General features: G+C 37.8%; 1 protein-coding gene across 2 annotated transcripts in view; it reads right to left on the bottom strand.

Moving 5' to 3' along the window:
• SYN1 (synapsin I) overlaps positions 1-14,838 on the bottom strand; it is a 64,108-nt gene that overhangs the window by 30,805 nt on the left and 18,465 nt on the right. For both annotated transcript variants that reach the window (XM_070784224.1, XM_070784223.1), the window contains exons 4-5: positions 14,631-14,787; positions 14,369-14,458 (exon numbers count right to left, since the gene is read on the bottom strand). In XM_070784224.1, coding sequence (XP_070640325.1) covers positions 14,369-14,458; positions 14,631-14,787 — 247 coding nt within the window. The remainder of the gene's footprint in view (positions 1-14,368; positions 14,459-14,630; positions 14,788-14,838) is intronic.

Raw genomic sequence — 14,838 nt, forward strand, 5'->3', positions numbered from 1 at the left:
TTGTCACCCTGTTTATTTAACTTATATGCAGAGTACATCATGAGAAATGTTAGGCTGGATGAGTTACAAGCTGGAATCAACATTCTGGGACAAATACCAACAACCTCAGATATGCAGATGACACCACTCTAATGGCAGAAAGCAAAGAAGGACTAAAGAACCTCTTGACAAGGGTGAAGTAGGAGAGTGAAAAAGCCAGCTTAAAACTCAATATTAAAAAACTAAGATCATGGCTTTGGGTCCTATCACTTCATGGCAAATAGAAGGGGAAAAGGTGGAAGCAGTGACAGATTTCCTCTTCTTGGGCTCTAAAATCACTGTGGATGGTGACTGCAGTCATGAAATTAGAAGATTGCTTCTTGGCAGGCAAGTTATGACAAACTTAGACAATATGTTAAAAAGCAAAGGCATTACTTTGCCGACAAAGGTCTGTATAGTCTAGGCTATGGTTTTTCCAGATGTGAGAGCACTGTACATAAAGAAGGCAGAGCACCAAAGAATTGATACTTTTGAACGGTGGTGCTGGAGAAGACTCTTGAGAGTCCCTGGGACAACAAGGACATCAAACCAGTCAATCTTAAAGGAAATCAACCCTGAATATTCATTGGAAGGACTGATACTGAAGCTGAAGCTCCAATACTTTGGCCGCCTGATGGGAAGACCTGACTCATTGGAAAAGACTCTGATGCTGGGGAAGATTGAAGGCAGGAGAAGAGGGTGATAGAGGATGAGATGGTTGAATGGCATCACCAACTAAATGGACATGAACTTGGGCAAACTCTGGGAAATGGTGAGGGACAGGGAAGCCTGGTGTGCTGAAGTCCATGGGGTCACAAAGAGTCAGACACGACTTGGCGACTGACCAACAAAACGCCTGCAGACATAGATCCAGCTCTTCCTTGTTCTTTCTGTTCCTTGCTTTATGTTTATGAAGGCATAAACTTTGATGTTTTCCTTGGTGACCTGATATCTGCTATTGAATCTTCATGTACAATAGCCTCTGGCCTTGGACCCAGACTTCTGCTCAGAGGCTATTGTACATGAAGATTGCAAGGGCTTATATTGGTTTATGTTGTTGAAGAAGGTGAAGCACCCCCAGCCCTTCAACATCCCATCACCACCTCCTCAAGCCTCCGAAAGACTCCCAGCTCCTAACTGTGCTGGGGATCTATCTGGTTCACATTCTGTTTCTTGATCTGGATGCAGAAGAGAGGACTATGTTCACTGTGTGAAAATTCAGTGAGCTATATACTTATGATATGTTCCCTTTTCTGAACTTGTTACATTTCAATGAAATTGGCCCCTCAAAAGAAAACCCTGTAAACTACAAAAATATACTGTGCAGCACAGAGAATATAGCCATATTTTATTATTACTACAAATGGAATATTATCAAGAAAAATTGTGAATCACTATGCTATACACCTAAAACTAATAAAATACTGTAAATAACTTATATTTCAATTAAAAAATAAGTTAAAAAAAGAAAGGGAATAAATGAAGTCCCCCACCCTCTTAACATATCTCCCTTGCTTTTTCCTTCAATTGCTCCCTTACTACTGCACTCTCTCTTTCACACAATCCCAAAGTCACTTACCCTGTTGATTCTGACCATGAAGCACCCTCTCTTTCCTTATATCACAGGGACCATGAATCCTGGGCCCAGAGAAGGGACTGGATCTAGAAAGGCCTTGGGTTCGGACTCTGCCTGTCACATCATGAACCCTCTACAAACATTTGCTGAGCCGTAAATCACCTGGAGTGCAGGTAGCAAGGAAAGAGAAGTCCCTACTCCCACAGCAACCCACCCTCTAGGTCTGCATAACCAAGCTGATGTAAGTAGATCACCAGGCTAGGGAAGTTGGGGTGAAGAGAAGTCAAACTGTACCCCACATTTGACTGGGAAATATTTAGACACACTGAGCTGAGCATCCTAGAGGATTCCTGGTGGTCTGCAAACTGGATGGGAGTAGACAGGAAAGCGGGGCCAGAGTCCTGATGTGTCTACCATCTCAGCTTCCAAGTATGGGGTTGGGCAAGGCTGCTCCCACAAATCCAGGGCCACCTTTTACCCCTCCATGTTGTACAGTGTTGTTGAGGACAAAAGAGGAAATAGGGGAGGCAAGCTGGCTGGCAAAAAGTCTAATGCTTCTGCCATCACTTGCCACCATTACCCACCATTAACTGTCTTCCTCTGAAGGCCCGTTCTTTCTGTCCCTGACAAAAATAGCCTTTGTATAGCTACAAAACAGCCAGGAGGTACTATCAGGAATTAATGAGAAAATATAGCTATTAAGATAGCACTGAATTGGAACAGGTATAAAGAAAGTAACCAGTGGACTAGAACAGACTCCTGAACTTGCCCACACATACATAGGAATTTAGAATAGGATGGAGGTGGCATACCAGATCAATGGGGAAAAAGGGTTATCTATAAAGGAAAAGATGAAACTGGATCCCTACCTATCTCATACTGTATATGAAAATCAATTTTAAAGAACACATGTAATAAAGATGTTTGGAAGACTGCTAGGACTGCTATATTGAGAACAGCATTATGTAAGTGAATGGATGCAACAGCCATTCTGTAATGCATGTAGAGAAGTGTTAAAGAAATGTAATAAAGATGTTTGTAAGAATGCTAAAAAGAGAAAGGAAATCAATTTCAGATGGATGAAGAATTTAAATGTCAAAAACAAAGCTTGCTACTTGTATCATCTACTAAAGTTCCATTGTACATGGATCTAAATCTGGACTTTGAATTTTTCTTCCTTTAGTCTCAGTCTGTCTATCCATGTGTGTCATAGTGTTTAAATTAGAAAAGCTTCATAAAATGTTTGCTTGCAAAAGCATTAAACTCCTTGTAGACTGGAAAGGCTAGTCCCCCCTCAAAGCTCTTCTTTTTCAGGTTTTCCTGGCTATTCTTGCATGTTTGCTTTTTCATATGAACTTTACAATCAACTTATCCAGCTCCAGATAACAGCTTATTAGGTAGGTATATTTGGGGAGATCATATTACATTTATAATTTAAAAATAGAGATCTAAGAAGGGAAACTGATATCTTTATGATCTTAATTTATCCTATCCACAAATAAGGAATGCCTTTCCATTTGTGTAAATCTACCTTTGAGTCTTTCAGGAGTGTTTTAAATTTTTCTTCATAAAAGTTTGCACATGGGAGAAGGCAATGGCACCCCACTCCAGTACTGTTGCCCGGAAAATCCCGTGGATGGAGAAGCCTGGTAGGCTGCAGTCCATGGGGTCACTAAGAGTCAGACACGACTGAGCGACTTCACTTTCACTTTCCACTTTCATGCATTGGAGAAGGAAATGGCAACCCACTCCAGTGTTCTTGCCTGGAGAATCCCAGGGACGGAGAAGCCTGGTAGGCTGCAGTCTATGGGGTCGCACAGAGTTGGACACGACTGAAGCGACTTAGCAGCAGTAGCAGCAAGTTTGCACATATATTGTTAAACTTATTCTGAAGCATTTTATCTTTTTTGTTGTTACCTTAACTGGGGTTTTCTCTTCTGTCTGGTTAGTTGTATATATGGAAACTACTGATTTCTGTATGCTGATTTTATATTCTGCTGTTACTATTATTGTTTGAATTTGTTATTGAATCTCTGGGGAATTTCTAGGTATACTATCATGTAATCTATAAATAGAGATATTTTTACATCCCCTTTACCCATTTTTACATCTATAATTGTTTTGCCTAGTCTAACTGCATTGGTCTAATACCTCTAAATGCAAAAAGGCAAAATGGTTGTCTGAGGAGGCCTTACAAATAGCTGAGAAAAGAAGAAAAGCTAAAGGCAAAGGAGAAAAGGAAAAATGTAAGCATCTAAATGTAGAGTTCCAAAGAATAGGAGGACTTCTTAACTGATCAATGCAAAGAAATAGAGGAAAACAACAGAATGGGAAAGACGAGAGATCTCTTCAAGAAAATTAGAGATACCAAGAGAACATTTGCTGGGGAGATGGGCACAATAAAGGATAGAAATGGTATGGACTTAACTGAAGCAGAAGATATTAAGAAGAGGTGGCAAGAATACACAGAAGAACTATACAAAAAAGGTCTTCATGACCCAGATAACCATGATGATGTGATCACTCACCTAGAGCCAGACATCCTGGAATGTGAAGTCAAGTGGGCCGTAGAAAGCACTACTACAAACAAAGCGAGGGGAGATGATGGGATTCCAGCTGAGCTATTTCAAATCCTTAAAGATGATGCTGTTAAAGTGCTGCACTCAATATGCCAGCAAATTTGGAAAACTCAGCAGTGGCCACAGGACTGGAAAATGTCAGTTTTCATTCCAATCCCAAAGAAAGGCAATGCCAAAGAATGTTCAAACTACTGCACAATGGCTCATTTCACATGCTAGCAAAGTAATGCTCAAAATTCTCCAAGCTAGGCTTCAACAGTACATAAGGCAAGAAATTCCAGGTGTTCAAGCTGGGTTTAGAAAAGGCAGAAGAACCAGAGATCAAATTGTCAACATCTGTTGGATCATAAAAAAAGCAAAAGAGTTCCAGAGAAACATCTACTTCTGCTTCATTGACTACACTAAGGCCTTTGACTGTGTGGATCACAACCAACTGTGGAAAATTCTTAAAGAGATGGGGATATCAGACCACCTTACCTGCCTCCTGAGAAACCTCTATGCAAGTCAAGAAATAACAGTTAGAACCAAACATGGAACAATGGGCCGGTTCCAAATTGGGAAAAGAGTATGTTAAGGCTGTATATTGTCACCCTGCTTATTTAAATTATATGCAGAGTACATCATGCGAAATGCCAGGCTGGATGAAACACAAGCTGAAATCAAGATTGCCAGGGGAAATATCAATAATCTCAGATATGCAGATGACACCATCTTTACGGCAGAAAGCAAAGAGGAACTAAAGAGCCTCTTGAAGGTGAAAGAGGAGAGTGAAAAAGCTGGCTTAAAACTCAATATTCAAAAAACAAAGATCATGGCATCTGGTCCCATCACTTCATGGCAAATAGATGGGGAAACAGTGGAAACAGTAACAGAATTTATTTTGGGGGCTTCAAAATCACTGCAGATGGTGACTGTAGCCATGAAATTAAAAGACGCTTGCTCCTTGGAAGAAAAGCTATGACCAACCTAGACAGCATATTAAGAAGCAGAGACATCAGTTTACTGATAAAGGTCCATATAGTCAAAGCTATGGTTTTTCCAGTAGTCATGTATGGATGTGAGAGTTGGACCGTAAAGAAGGCTGAGTGCCAAAGAATTGATGCTTTTGAACTGTAGTGTTGGAGAAGACTCTTGAGAGTCCCTTGGACTACAAAGAAAGCAAACCAGTCAATACTAAAGGAAATCAATCCCGAATATCCATTGGAAGGACTGATGCTGAAGCTGGAGCTCCAATACTTTGGCCACTTGATGCAAAGAGCCCACTTATTAGAAAAGACCCTATGCTGGGAAAGATTGAAGGCAGGAGGAGATGGGGACGACAGAGGACAAGACGGTTGGATGGTATCACTGACTCAATGGACATGAGTTTGAGTAAACTCCAGGAGCTGGTGATGGACAGGGAGGACTGGCTTTCTGGAGTCCAGTCCATGAGGTCACAAAGAGTTAGACAAGACTGAGCGACTGAAAAACAACAACAATACCTCTAAACACAGTACTGAAAAGGAGTAGAAAGAGTGGGCACCTTGCTTTGTTCCTCACCTTAATGGAAACGCTTTCAATGTTGTCCTATTAAGTTAACAGTAACTTTTGGATTGAGGTATACAAATTTGATCATGTTAAGAAGGCATGAGTTGATTTCTGTTTTTGAATGATTTTATCAGAATGGGTGCTAAACTCTGTTAAAGGCTTCAAAAATATCTATGGAAATGATCATATGACTTCTCCTCAGATCAATTAATATGTTGCATTATATTGGGTTGGCCAAAAAGTTCATTCTGGGTTTTCCATAAGATGGTACAGAAAAACCCAAATGATCATTTTGGCCAACCCAGTATATTACCTATAACAAACCATTCTTGCATTCCAAGGGGGAAACTTACTACACAGTTATATTATATTATTTTCTTAATATAGTTTTGGATTTGTTTGCTAATATTTGCTTTAGGATTTTTGCACTGATATTTATGACTGAAAATTGCCTATGCATTTCTTTTTTCTGTTGTCCAAGTTATAACTGCTTTAGAAAAGTAATGTGGAAGTTGCTCTTCATTTTATGTTCTTTGGAATAATTTACGTGCCATTGGGATTAACTGGTCTCTAACAGTTTGGTAGAATTCCCCTTTGAAATCATTTGGGCCTGATGCTTTTTTAAGGTGGTAGTTTCTTAATAAATTTCTTCATTCAGTTCAGTTCTGTCACTCAGTAGTGTCTGACTCTTTGCAACCCCGTGAACCACAGCACGCCAGGCCTCCTTGTCCATCACCAACTCCCGGAGTCCACCCAAACCCATGTCCATCGAGTCGGTGATGCCATCCAATCATCTCATCCTCTGTTGCCCCTTCTCCTCCTCCCTTCAATCTTTCCCAGCATCAGGGTCTTTTCAAATGAGTCAGCTCTTAGCATCAGATGGCCAAAGTATTAGAGTTTCAGCTTCAACATGAGTCCTTCCAATGAGCACCCAGGACTGATCTCCTTTAGGATGGACTGGTTGGATCTCCTTGCAGTCCAAGGGACTCTCAAGAGTCTTCTCCAACACCACAGTTCAAAAGCATCAATTCTTCGGCGCTCAGCTTTCTTTATAGTCCAACTCTCACATCCATACATGACCACTGGAAAAACCATAGCCTTGACTAGATGGACTTTTGTTGGCAAAGTAATGTCTCTGCTTTTTAATATGATGTCTAGGTTGGTCATAACTTTCCTTTCAAGGAGTAAGCATCTTTTAATTTCATGGCAGCAATCACCATCTGCAGTGATTTTGGAGCCCAAAAAATAAAGTCTGCCACTGTTTCTCCATCTATTTGCCATGAAGTGATGGGACCAGATGCCATGATCTTAGTTTTCTGAATGTTGAGCTTTAAGCCAACTTTTTTATTCTCCTCTTTCACTTTCATCAAGAGGCTCTTTAGTTCTTCTTCACTTTCTGCCATAAGGATGGTATCATCTGCATATCTGAGGTTATTGATATTTCTCCTGGCAATCTTGATTCCAGCTTGTGCTTCCTCCAGCACAACGTTTCTCATGATGTACTCTGCATATAAGTTAAATAAGCAGGGTGACAATATACAGCCTTGATGTACTCCTTTTCCTATTTGGAATCAGTCTGTTGTTCCATGTCCAATTCGAACTGTTGCTTCCTGACCTGCATACAGGTTTCTCAAGAGGCAGGTCAGGTAGTCTGGTATTCCCATCTCTTTCAGAATTTTCCATAGTTTATTGTGATCCACACAGTCAAAGGCTTTAGCATAGTCAATAAAGCAGAAATAGATGTTTTTCTGGAACTCTCTTGTTTTTTCCATGATCCAGTGGATGTTGGCAATTTGATCTCTGGTTCCTCTGCCTTTTCTAAATCCAGCTTGAACATCTGGAAGTTCACAGTTCATGTATTGTTGAAGCCTGGCTTGGAGAATTTTGAGCATTACTTTACTGGCCTGTGAGATGAGTGCCATTGTGTGGTAGTTTGAGCATTCTTTGGCATTGCCTTTCTTTGGGATTGGAATGAAAACTGATCTTTTCCAGTCCTGTGGCCACTGCTGAGTTTTCCAAATTTGCTGGCATATTGAGTGCAGCACTTTCACAGCATCATCTTTCAGGATTTGGAATAGCTCAACTGTAATTTCATCACCTCCAGTGATGCTTCCTAAGGCCCACCTGACTTCACATTCCAGGATGTCTGGCTCTAGGTAAGTGATCACATCATCATGGTTATCTGGGTCATGAAGATCTTTTTTGTATAGTTCTTCTGTGTATTCTTGCCACCTCTTCTTAATATCTTCTGCTTCTGTTAGGTCCCTACCATTTCTATCCTTTCTTGTGCCCATCTCTGCATGATATGTTCCCTTAGTATCTCTAATTTTCTTGAAGAGACCTCTACTCTTTCCCATTCTGTTGTTTTCCTCTATTTCTTTGCATTGATTGCTGAGGAAGGCTTTCTTATCTCTCCTTGCTATTACTTCTATGGAAATTGGTGTGGTAAACTCAAATGGGGTAAATTTTGGTAAAGTGTTCCCCTAATGAAATTGGTAAACTGTGTTCCCCTAATGAAATTATCCATTTCCTGTAGGCTTAAATTTTTATCTGGGAATGCCTTTTTATATTTTGACTTTTGGAATCATGCTAACATATTACATTTAAATACATAAAATTAAGTCAGTATAGATAGTAAAAAAACTAAAATTTAATATAAAGGGAAACAAATTACATTTGAAATAAAATGAGTAACACAACTGTTTTGGATGACAAAATGAACTAAACCATGTAGCATTTGAATACAGTACTTTGTATAGTCTCATCTAAAGACATAAAAAGGGCAAACAAATCTCAAGTTATACCTTACTGTGGTTGTGTTTTACAGTGGTAAGGGTGTTGAAATTCTAAAAATATTTTCTGTGTATTGTAGGATTGAGCAAATGAGTAAATATGTTGATGATGTTGGAAGCTAGGGCTCTCAGTGTTAGAGAAGAGAAATATAAATATGGAATGGGGAAAGGCTAGAAGGAACCTTATATTGTGTTGGATTAGAATTGAAAGTATCTGTGGAATTCCCTGGTGGTCCAGTGGTTAGGACTTGGCAATTTCACTGCTGGGGGTCTGTGTTCGATACCTGGTTGGGGAACTAAGATCCCACAAGCTGTGTGGCATGGCAAAAAAAGTATCAGTATGAGCACACTGCATATAATTTCATACATGTGTATATATATAATTTCATATGTATATATGTCATAAACCACTCCAATAATCTTGCCTGGAAAATGCCATGGACAGAGGAACCTGGTGGACTACGTCCATGGGGTCACAAAGAGTTGGACATGATTGAGCAACTAAACAGCAACAAAAATATATTTCCTAGCTCTGCACAATGAGACAATTTAGAAGCAAGGACATTCCAGTAGCAATGATCTAGCTCCCAGATCCTGACTTTGAAATGCCATTATCCTAGGGCAGGGAAAGAATAAGATATACCTGGAGGAGAAGTCAGCAGAATGCCAGGGTAAGTGCCTATAACAGTCCTCTCCTCTGTAAAAGCAATGAGAGTACTGGCCAAAGTGGTCACAATGAACTTTGTCAGAATTCTGAAAATTGAGCATAGGCTTACAGTAATTCAAGAAGTATTTATTCAAGAAAAAGGCTGAATCTCACTAAGAACAGTTAAGTTTTGTGACATTTGAACTTTTTCTGTACTTATTCTCTTCTTTCCACCTTCCGAACAGATTTGAAAATCAACAGTCTTGCAATTCTGAAGAAAACTGGCAGGCTAGCAGCCAATGGAAGAAGCAGAACAGGGTTGGAGTCCTCCAAAGCCCCATTCCCAAAGAACTGTCTTTATTTGACCTGTCTTGGACTTCCCTAGAAAACTTCACACACAGGACTTATCTATTTGACCTGACTCAGAGTTCACCTGATGTGAGAAGTTTTTTGGGAGGATGCTTTTCAAAAATAATCAGCAGCAATTATTAACACAGCAGCTGCTTGAGGCAACAATTATAGTTAAGACAAACAACAAGCTGACCAAAAGACTTAACAGAAAAATCTGGGGACTAAGACATCCATAGGAGTCTTTGAAAAGTTCCGACATATTCCTAGGAATCTAAAAAGCCATAAATATGCATAAGGCTGTGTGCTTGAATAGGATCTCTGGCTGACCCCGAGGCTCTGCACAGGCAGGAAGTGAAGGCTAAGCAAAGTTGTAAAAACGTGAAGAAATGAGCACCTGTAACAGTATGAATGCATACTGTTATGTTTTTTTTTTTTTTGTCTCTGACACTTTTCCCCACCTATCTGATTTAAATACAACTGCATCAAGCAATAATTCATAAGTCTATATTCATGGGCATATGATGTATAAAGATGTAATTTGTATGACAACAATAGCACAAAGACAGACTGAGTGAATAAAGCTATAAAGAGGCAACTTTTTTTTTAATACTATTGAAATTAAACTGGCTTTAATTAAATGAGAGTGTATAAATTAAAATGTTAATTGTAATCCCCAGGGAAACTACAAAGAAAATATCTATATTTTAAATATGGAAAAGAAATATGAAGAGAATTATAATGGCACACTGGAAAATATCTATTTAACACGAAGTTATGCATTAACAGAGAAATACAGGAACAAAAAAAGGCACAAGAAATATAGAAAACAAATAGCAAAATTATAAACATAAATTTTACCTTATCAGTAATTACATTAAATGTAAATTAATTAAACACTCCAATTAAAGGGCTGCTGCTGCTAAGTCAATTCAGTCGTGTCCAACTCTGTGCGACCCCATAGACGACAGCCCACCAGGCTCCCCCATCCCTGGGATTCTCCAGGCAAGAACACTGGAGTGGGTTGCCATTTCCTTCTCCAATGCATGAAAGTGAAAAAATAAAGTGAAGTCGCTCAGTTGTGTCTGACTCCTAGTAACCCCATGGACTGCAGCCCACCAGGCCCTTCCATCCATGGGATTTTCCAGGCAAGAGTACTGGAGTGGGGTGCCATTGCCTTCTCTGAATTAAAGGGCAGAGATAAGCAAAACAGATGAAAAACATGACCCAATATATGCTATTTACAGGAGATACACTTTAGAAACAAGTTGAACTATACTTTCAAATAAGTTGAAAGTAAATGAATGGAAAAAGATTTACCATGCAAACAGTAACCAAAAGAGGACTAGCATTGCTATACTAACATCAGATAAAATAGACTTTAAAACAAAAACTGTTACTAGAGATAAAAAAGGACATTTTATATTGATAAAAGTGTCAATCTATCAAGAAGATTTAACAATTATAAACATATATGCACCTAACAAGAGAGTCATATTGAAACAAAAAAACCAGGCAGAACTGAAAGGGAGAAATAGACAATTCAGCAATAATTGCTGGAGATTTTAATACCTCACATTAAATAATGCATAAAATAACTAGACAGAGGATAAACAAGGAAAGAGAAGGCTGATGATGCTGATGCTAAGTCGCTTCAGTCGTGTCCGACTCTGTGCGACCCCATAGATGGCAGCCCACTAGGCTCCTCTGTCCCTGGGATTCTCCAGGCAAGAATACTGGAGTGGGTTGCCATTTCCTTCTCCAATGCATGAAAGTGAAAAATGAAAGGGAAGTCGCTCAGTTGTGTCCAACTCCTAGCGACCCCATGGACTGCAGCCTACCAGGCTCCTCCATCCATGGGATTTTCCAGGCAAGAGTACTGGAGTGGGGTGCCATTGCCTTCTCCTAAGAGAGAGAGAAGGCTAGAATAGCACTATAAACCAACCAAACCTAACAGAGGTCTATAGAACACTCCATCCTACAACAGCGGCATATGTATTCTTCTCAAGTGTACATAGAACATTCTCTAGGACAAAGTATATGTTAAGCCACAGAACGAATCTCAATAATGTAAAAGGACTGAACCATACAAAATATGTTCTCTGACTACAACTGAATGAAATTAGAAATAAATAACAGAAGGAAATTTGGGAAATTCATTAATAAGTGGAAAGTAAACAACATACTCTTAAACAATGGGTCAAAGAAGTCATCATGAAAATTAGAAGATACTTTGAGACAAAAGAAAATGAAGACAACATATAAAAATTGCTTATAGGGAAATTCATAGTTGTAAACTTCTATTTTTATTTTTTTTTCGGGAACTTCTATTTTTAAAAAGAAGAAAAATATTAAATCAATAGCCAATAATCTTCCTAAGAAATTAGACAAAAAGCAAAAACAAAAACAAACACCAGAGCAAGCAGAAGAAAAGAAGAAATAAAGATTAGGGTGGAAATAAATGAAGTTGAAAATAGAAAAAAAAATAGAGAAAATTGGTGAAACCAAAATTGATTCTCTGAAAAGATCAACAAAATGCACAAACCTTTAGACTAAGATTTCAGAAAAGAGAAAACTAGCTACTAAAATTAGGAATGAAAGAGACATAATTAATAACTTTATAGAAATAAAAAGGATTATAAGAGAGTACTATGAACAATTCTATGCTAATAAACTAGAAAACCTAGCTGAAATAGACAAGTTCCTAGAAAGACACAAACTTTGGATACTAACTCAAGAAGAAATGAAAAATCTGAATAGACCTACAATAAATGAAGAGATTGAATTAGTAAATAAGAAAACGTCTTCACTGGTTAAGTATACCAAAAATTTTAAATAAAATTAACACCAATCTTTCATTAACTCTTCCTAAAAGAGTTAATGAAGATGAGGGAACACTGTCTATTTCATTGTATGAGGTTACTATTACCCCAATACCAAAACCAGACAAAGACATCATAAGAAAACTACAAATCAATGTCCCTTATGATTACTGACAGCATAATTTTCAACAAAATACTAACAAACTGAATCCCACAGCATATAAAAAGGATTATATGCCAGATCAAGTGGGATCTGACCCAGGAATGCAAGTGTGGCTTAATTCAGATAAAAATCAATTAATGTAATACACCGTATTCATAGAATAAAGGCCAAGAGCCGTATCATATCAATAAACACAGAAAAAACATTTGACAGAGTCCGACATCCTTCCATGATAAAAACACTTCAAATTCAGAAGGGACAACAAACAAGTGTTCATCAACACTAGGTAGCAGTTAGTATATTTGCTAGATGCACTGTTCTAACCACTTTATGTTTGTTAAATAATTTAATTCTCACATTAACTCTATGAGGCAGGAACTATTATTACCCACATTTTACAGATGGGAAAACTGAGGTGCAGAGCATTTAACTAATGTTTCTTATAGTCAGAAGTTAGCAAGTTGTGGAGCTAGGATTACAACACAAAAATTCTGACTTTAGGGTCTGTGTTCTTAACCATAGTTTCTCAATGAATATAAGATAATAATAATGATGAACAAATTTGGTTTCAAAGTAATGATTTGATTTTCATCTACAAGTAAGCTTAATTCATAACACTACTGATTTGTATCAGTGACCATAATTTGTAATACTTGTAAGAATTTTTACTACTTTAATCAATGTTTATTTAAGTTGATAAAGCTGGGTCAATATTGATATTTAATCATAATTTAATTCATAAAACTGGTGATGATAACTTATATAAGTAAACATAACTTGTAAAAATCATAAAAAACTTGTAAAATTAACTATAAAATTTGATGGCACTAGGCACAGTGACTCAATTTCTATTTGGAACTAAAATTTGATTAATAACTGCTCTACTCTTAACATATTATAATCATAACTTTAATATTAGTAACTATTTATGATATCAATAAGATTATTAACCATATTAATAGTGATTTCTATTAGTAACTGTAGGATAGCTCAAAATATATATATTCATAATTTATATTAGTAATATTAATTTATAAATATTGGCAATAATTTATAACAGTATGTTACAATGTTTGTACTAATAGCTTAATTTCTTTCAGTAATTATACCTTAATTCACAAAATAGGTTCTAATCACTTATATTGATAACCTTAATTTATAACACTGGTAATAAATTATAATCTTAGTTATAATATTTGATGACATTAGTAATGATAATATAATTTTTATTATCAAGTATGACATAATTCAAAACAGGGACTTATAATTTGTATTAGAGCATAATTTATATATTGACAATAATTTAAATAATAGTTATAATATTCAGTGATACTAGAAATGATTACTTCTATTTGGAACTATAATTTATAACACTGGTACTCATAATTTACATCAGTAGGAATAGTTTGAAGTAATGGATATAATTTATAATGTTAGTGATTATATTTGTGATAATAGTAGCCAACAGTCAAATTTTCTATTTGAATACAATTTAATTCATAACATTGCTACTGATAATCTTTACTGGCAACCCTAATTTGAAACACTGTTAACATTTCTATCAGGAGGAATATTTGATAATGTTAGTAACAATGCCTTGATTTGTATATGTAATGTAATCTGAATTGTTACATTAATTCTGTTTACATCGGAAATCAGTTTCTTAATACTGATGAGAATAGACACTATAGCAGGATCAATGATTTAAATCATACTTGTAACTACATACATAAATGTATGGTATTAATAAACTCTATCACAAAGCAACATCGCCCTCCATGTGCATGTGTCAGCTGTACTCTCTGATGGTATTCCACCAGCAACACATCCATTGGCAACATTATTGCAATAGGCATGATGCTTTTCCCTCCTGCCCACTCCCTTCCCCTAGACTCACCATCTCTTTGTGATTGGGGTAGAAGGTCTGATTGATTAGAGGGAATTCCTCTGTTCCCAGTTTCTTGTGCAGTCGAACCATCTGGGCAAACTATGAGAGCCAGGAGAGATGAGTCAGCAAGTCCCTTCACCTGGAGGGAGTCTGTAAGCTGGGACTTCAAGGTTCCAAGCTTCCTCTGATCCCCCAAATCACAGTGGGTTCAAGCTCCCGCATGCATGTATGAGCTATTCCCTCTGCCAGTAGCACCCATCCTGTCACTTACCACCCAGGGTTTGTCACAGAAGTTGTAGACAGAATGCAAAGAGTTAATGCTGGGGATCCCGGCATACTGCAGCCCAATAACCAAACTGCGGTAGTCTCCATTCCGTGCCATGCTGAAGGCATGCTGGCGGATCAGCACGAAGTCTGGCTTCAGAGACCTGGGGTGGCAATGGTAAGAGTGTTGAGGGCCCCCCCAAAAGCTCCCCACC

This window comes from Bos indicus, chromosome X (genome assembly GCF_029378745.1).
Source record: "Bos indicus isolate NIAB-ARS_2022 breed Sahiwal x Tharparkar chromosome X, NIAB-ARS_B.indTharparkar_mat_pri_1.0, whole genome shotgun sequence".
In the NCBI taxonomy this organism is placed as follows: Eukaryota; Metazoa; Chordata; class Mammalia; order Artiodactyla; family Bovidae; genus Bos; species Bos indicus.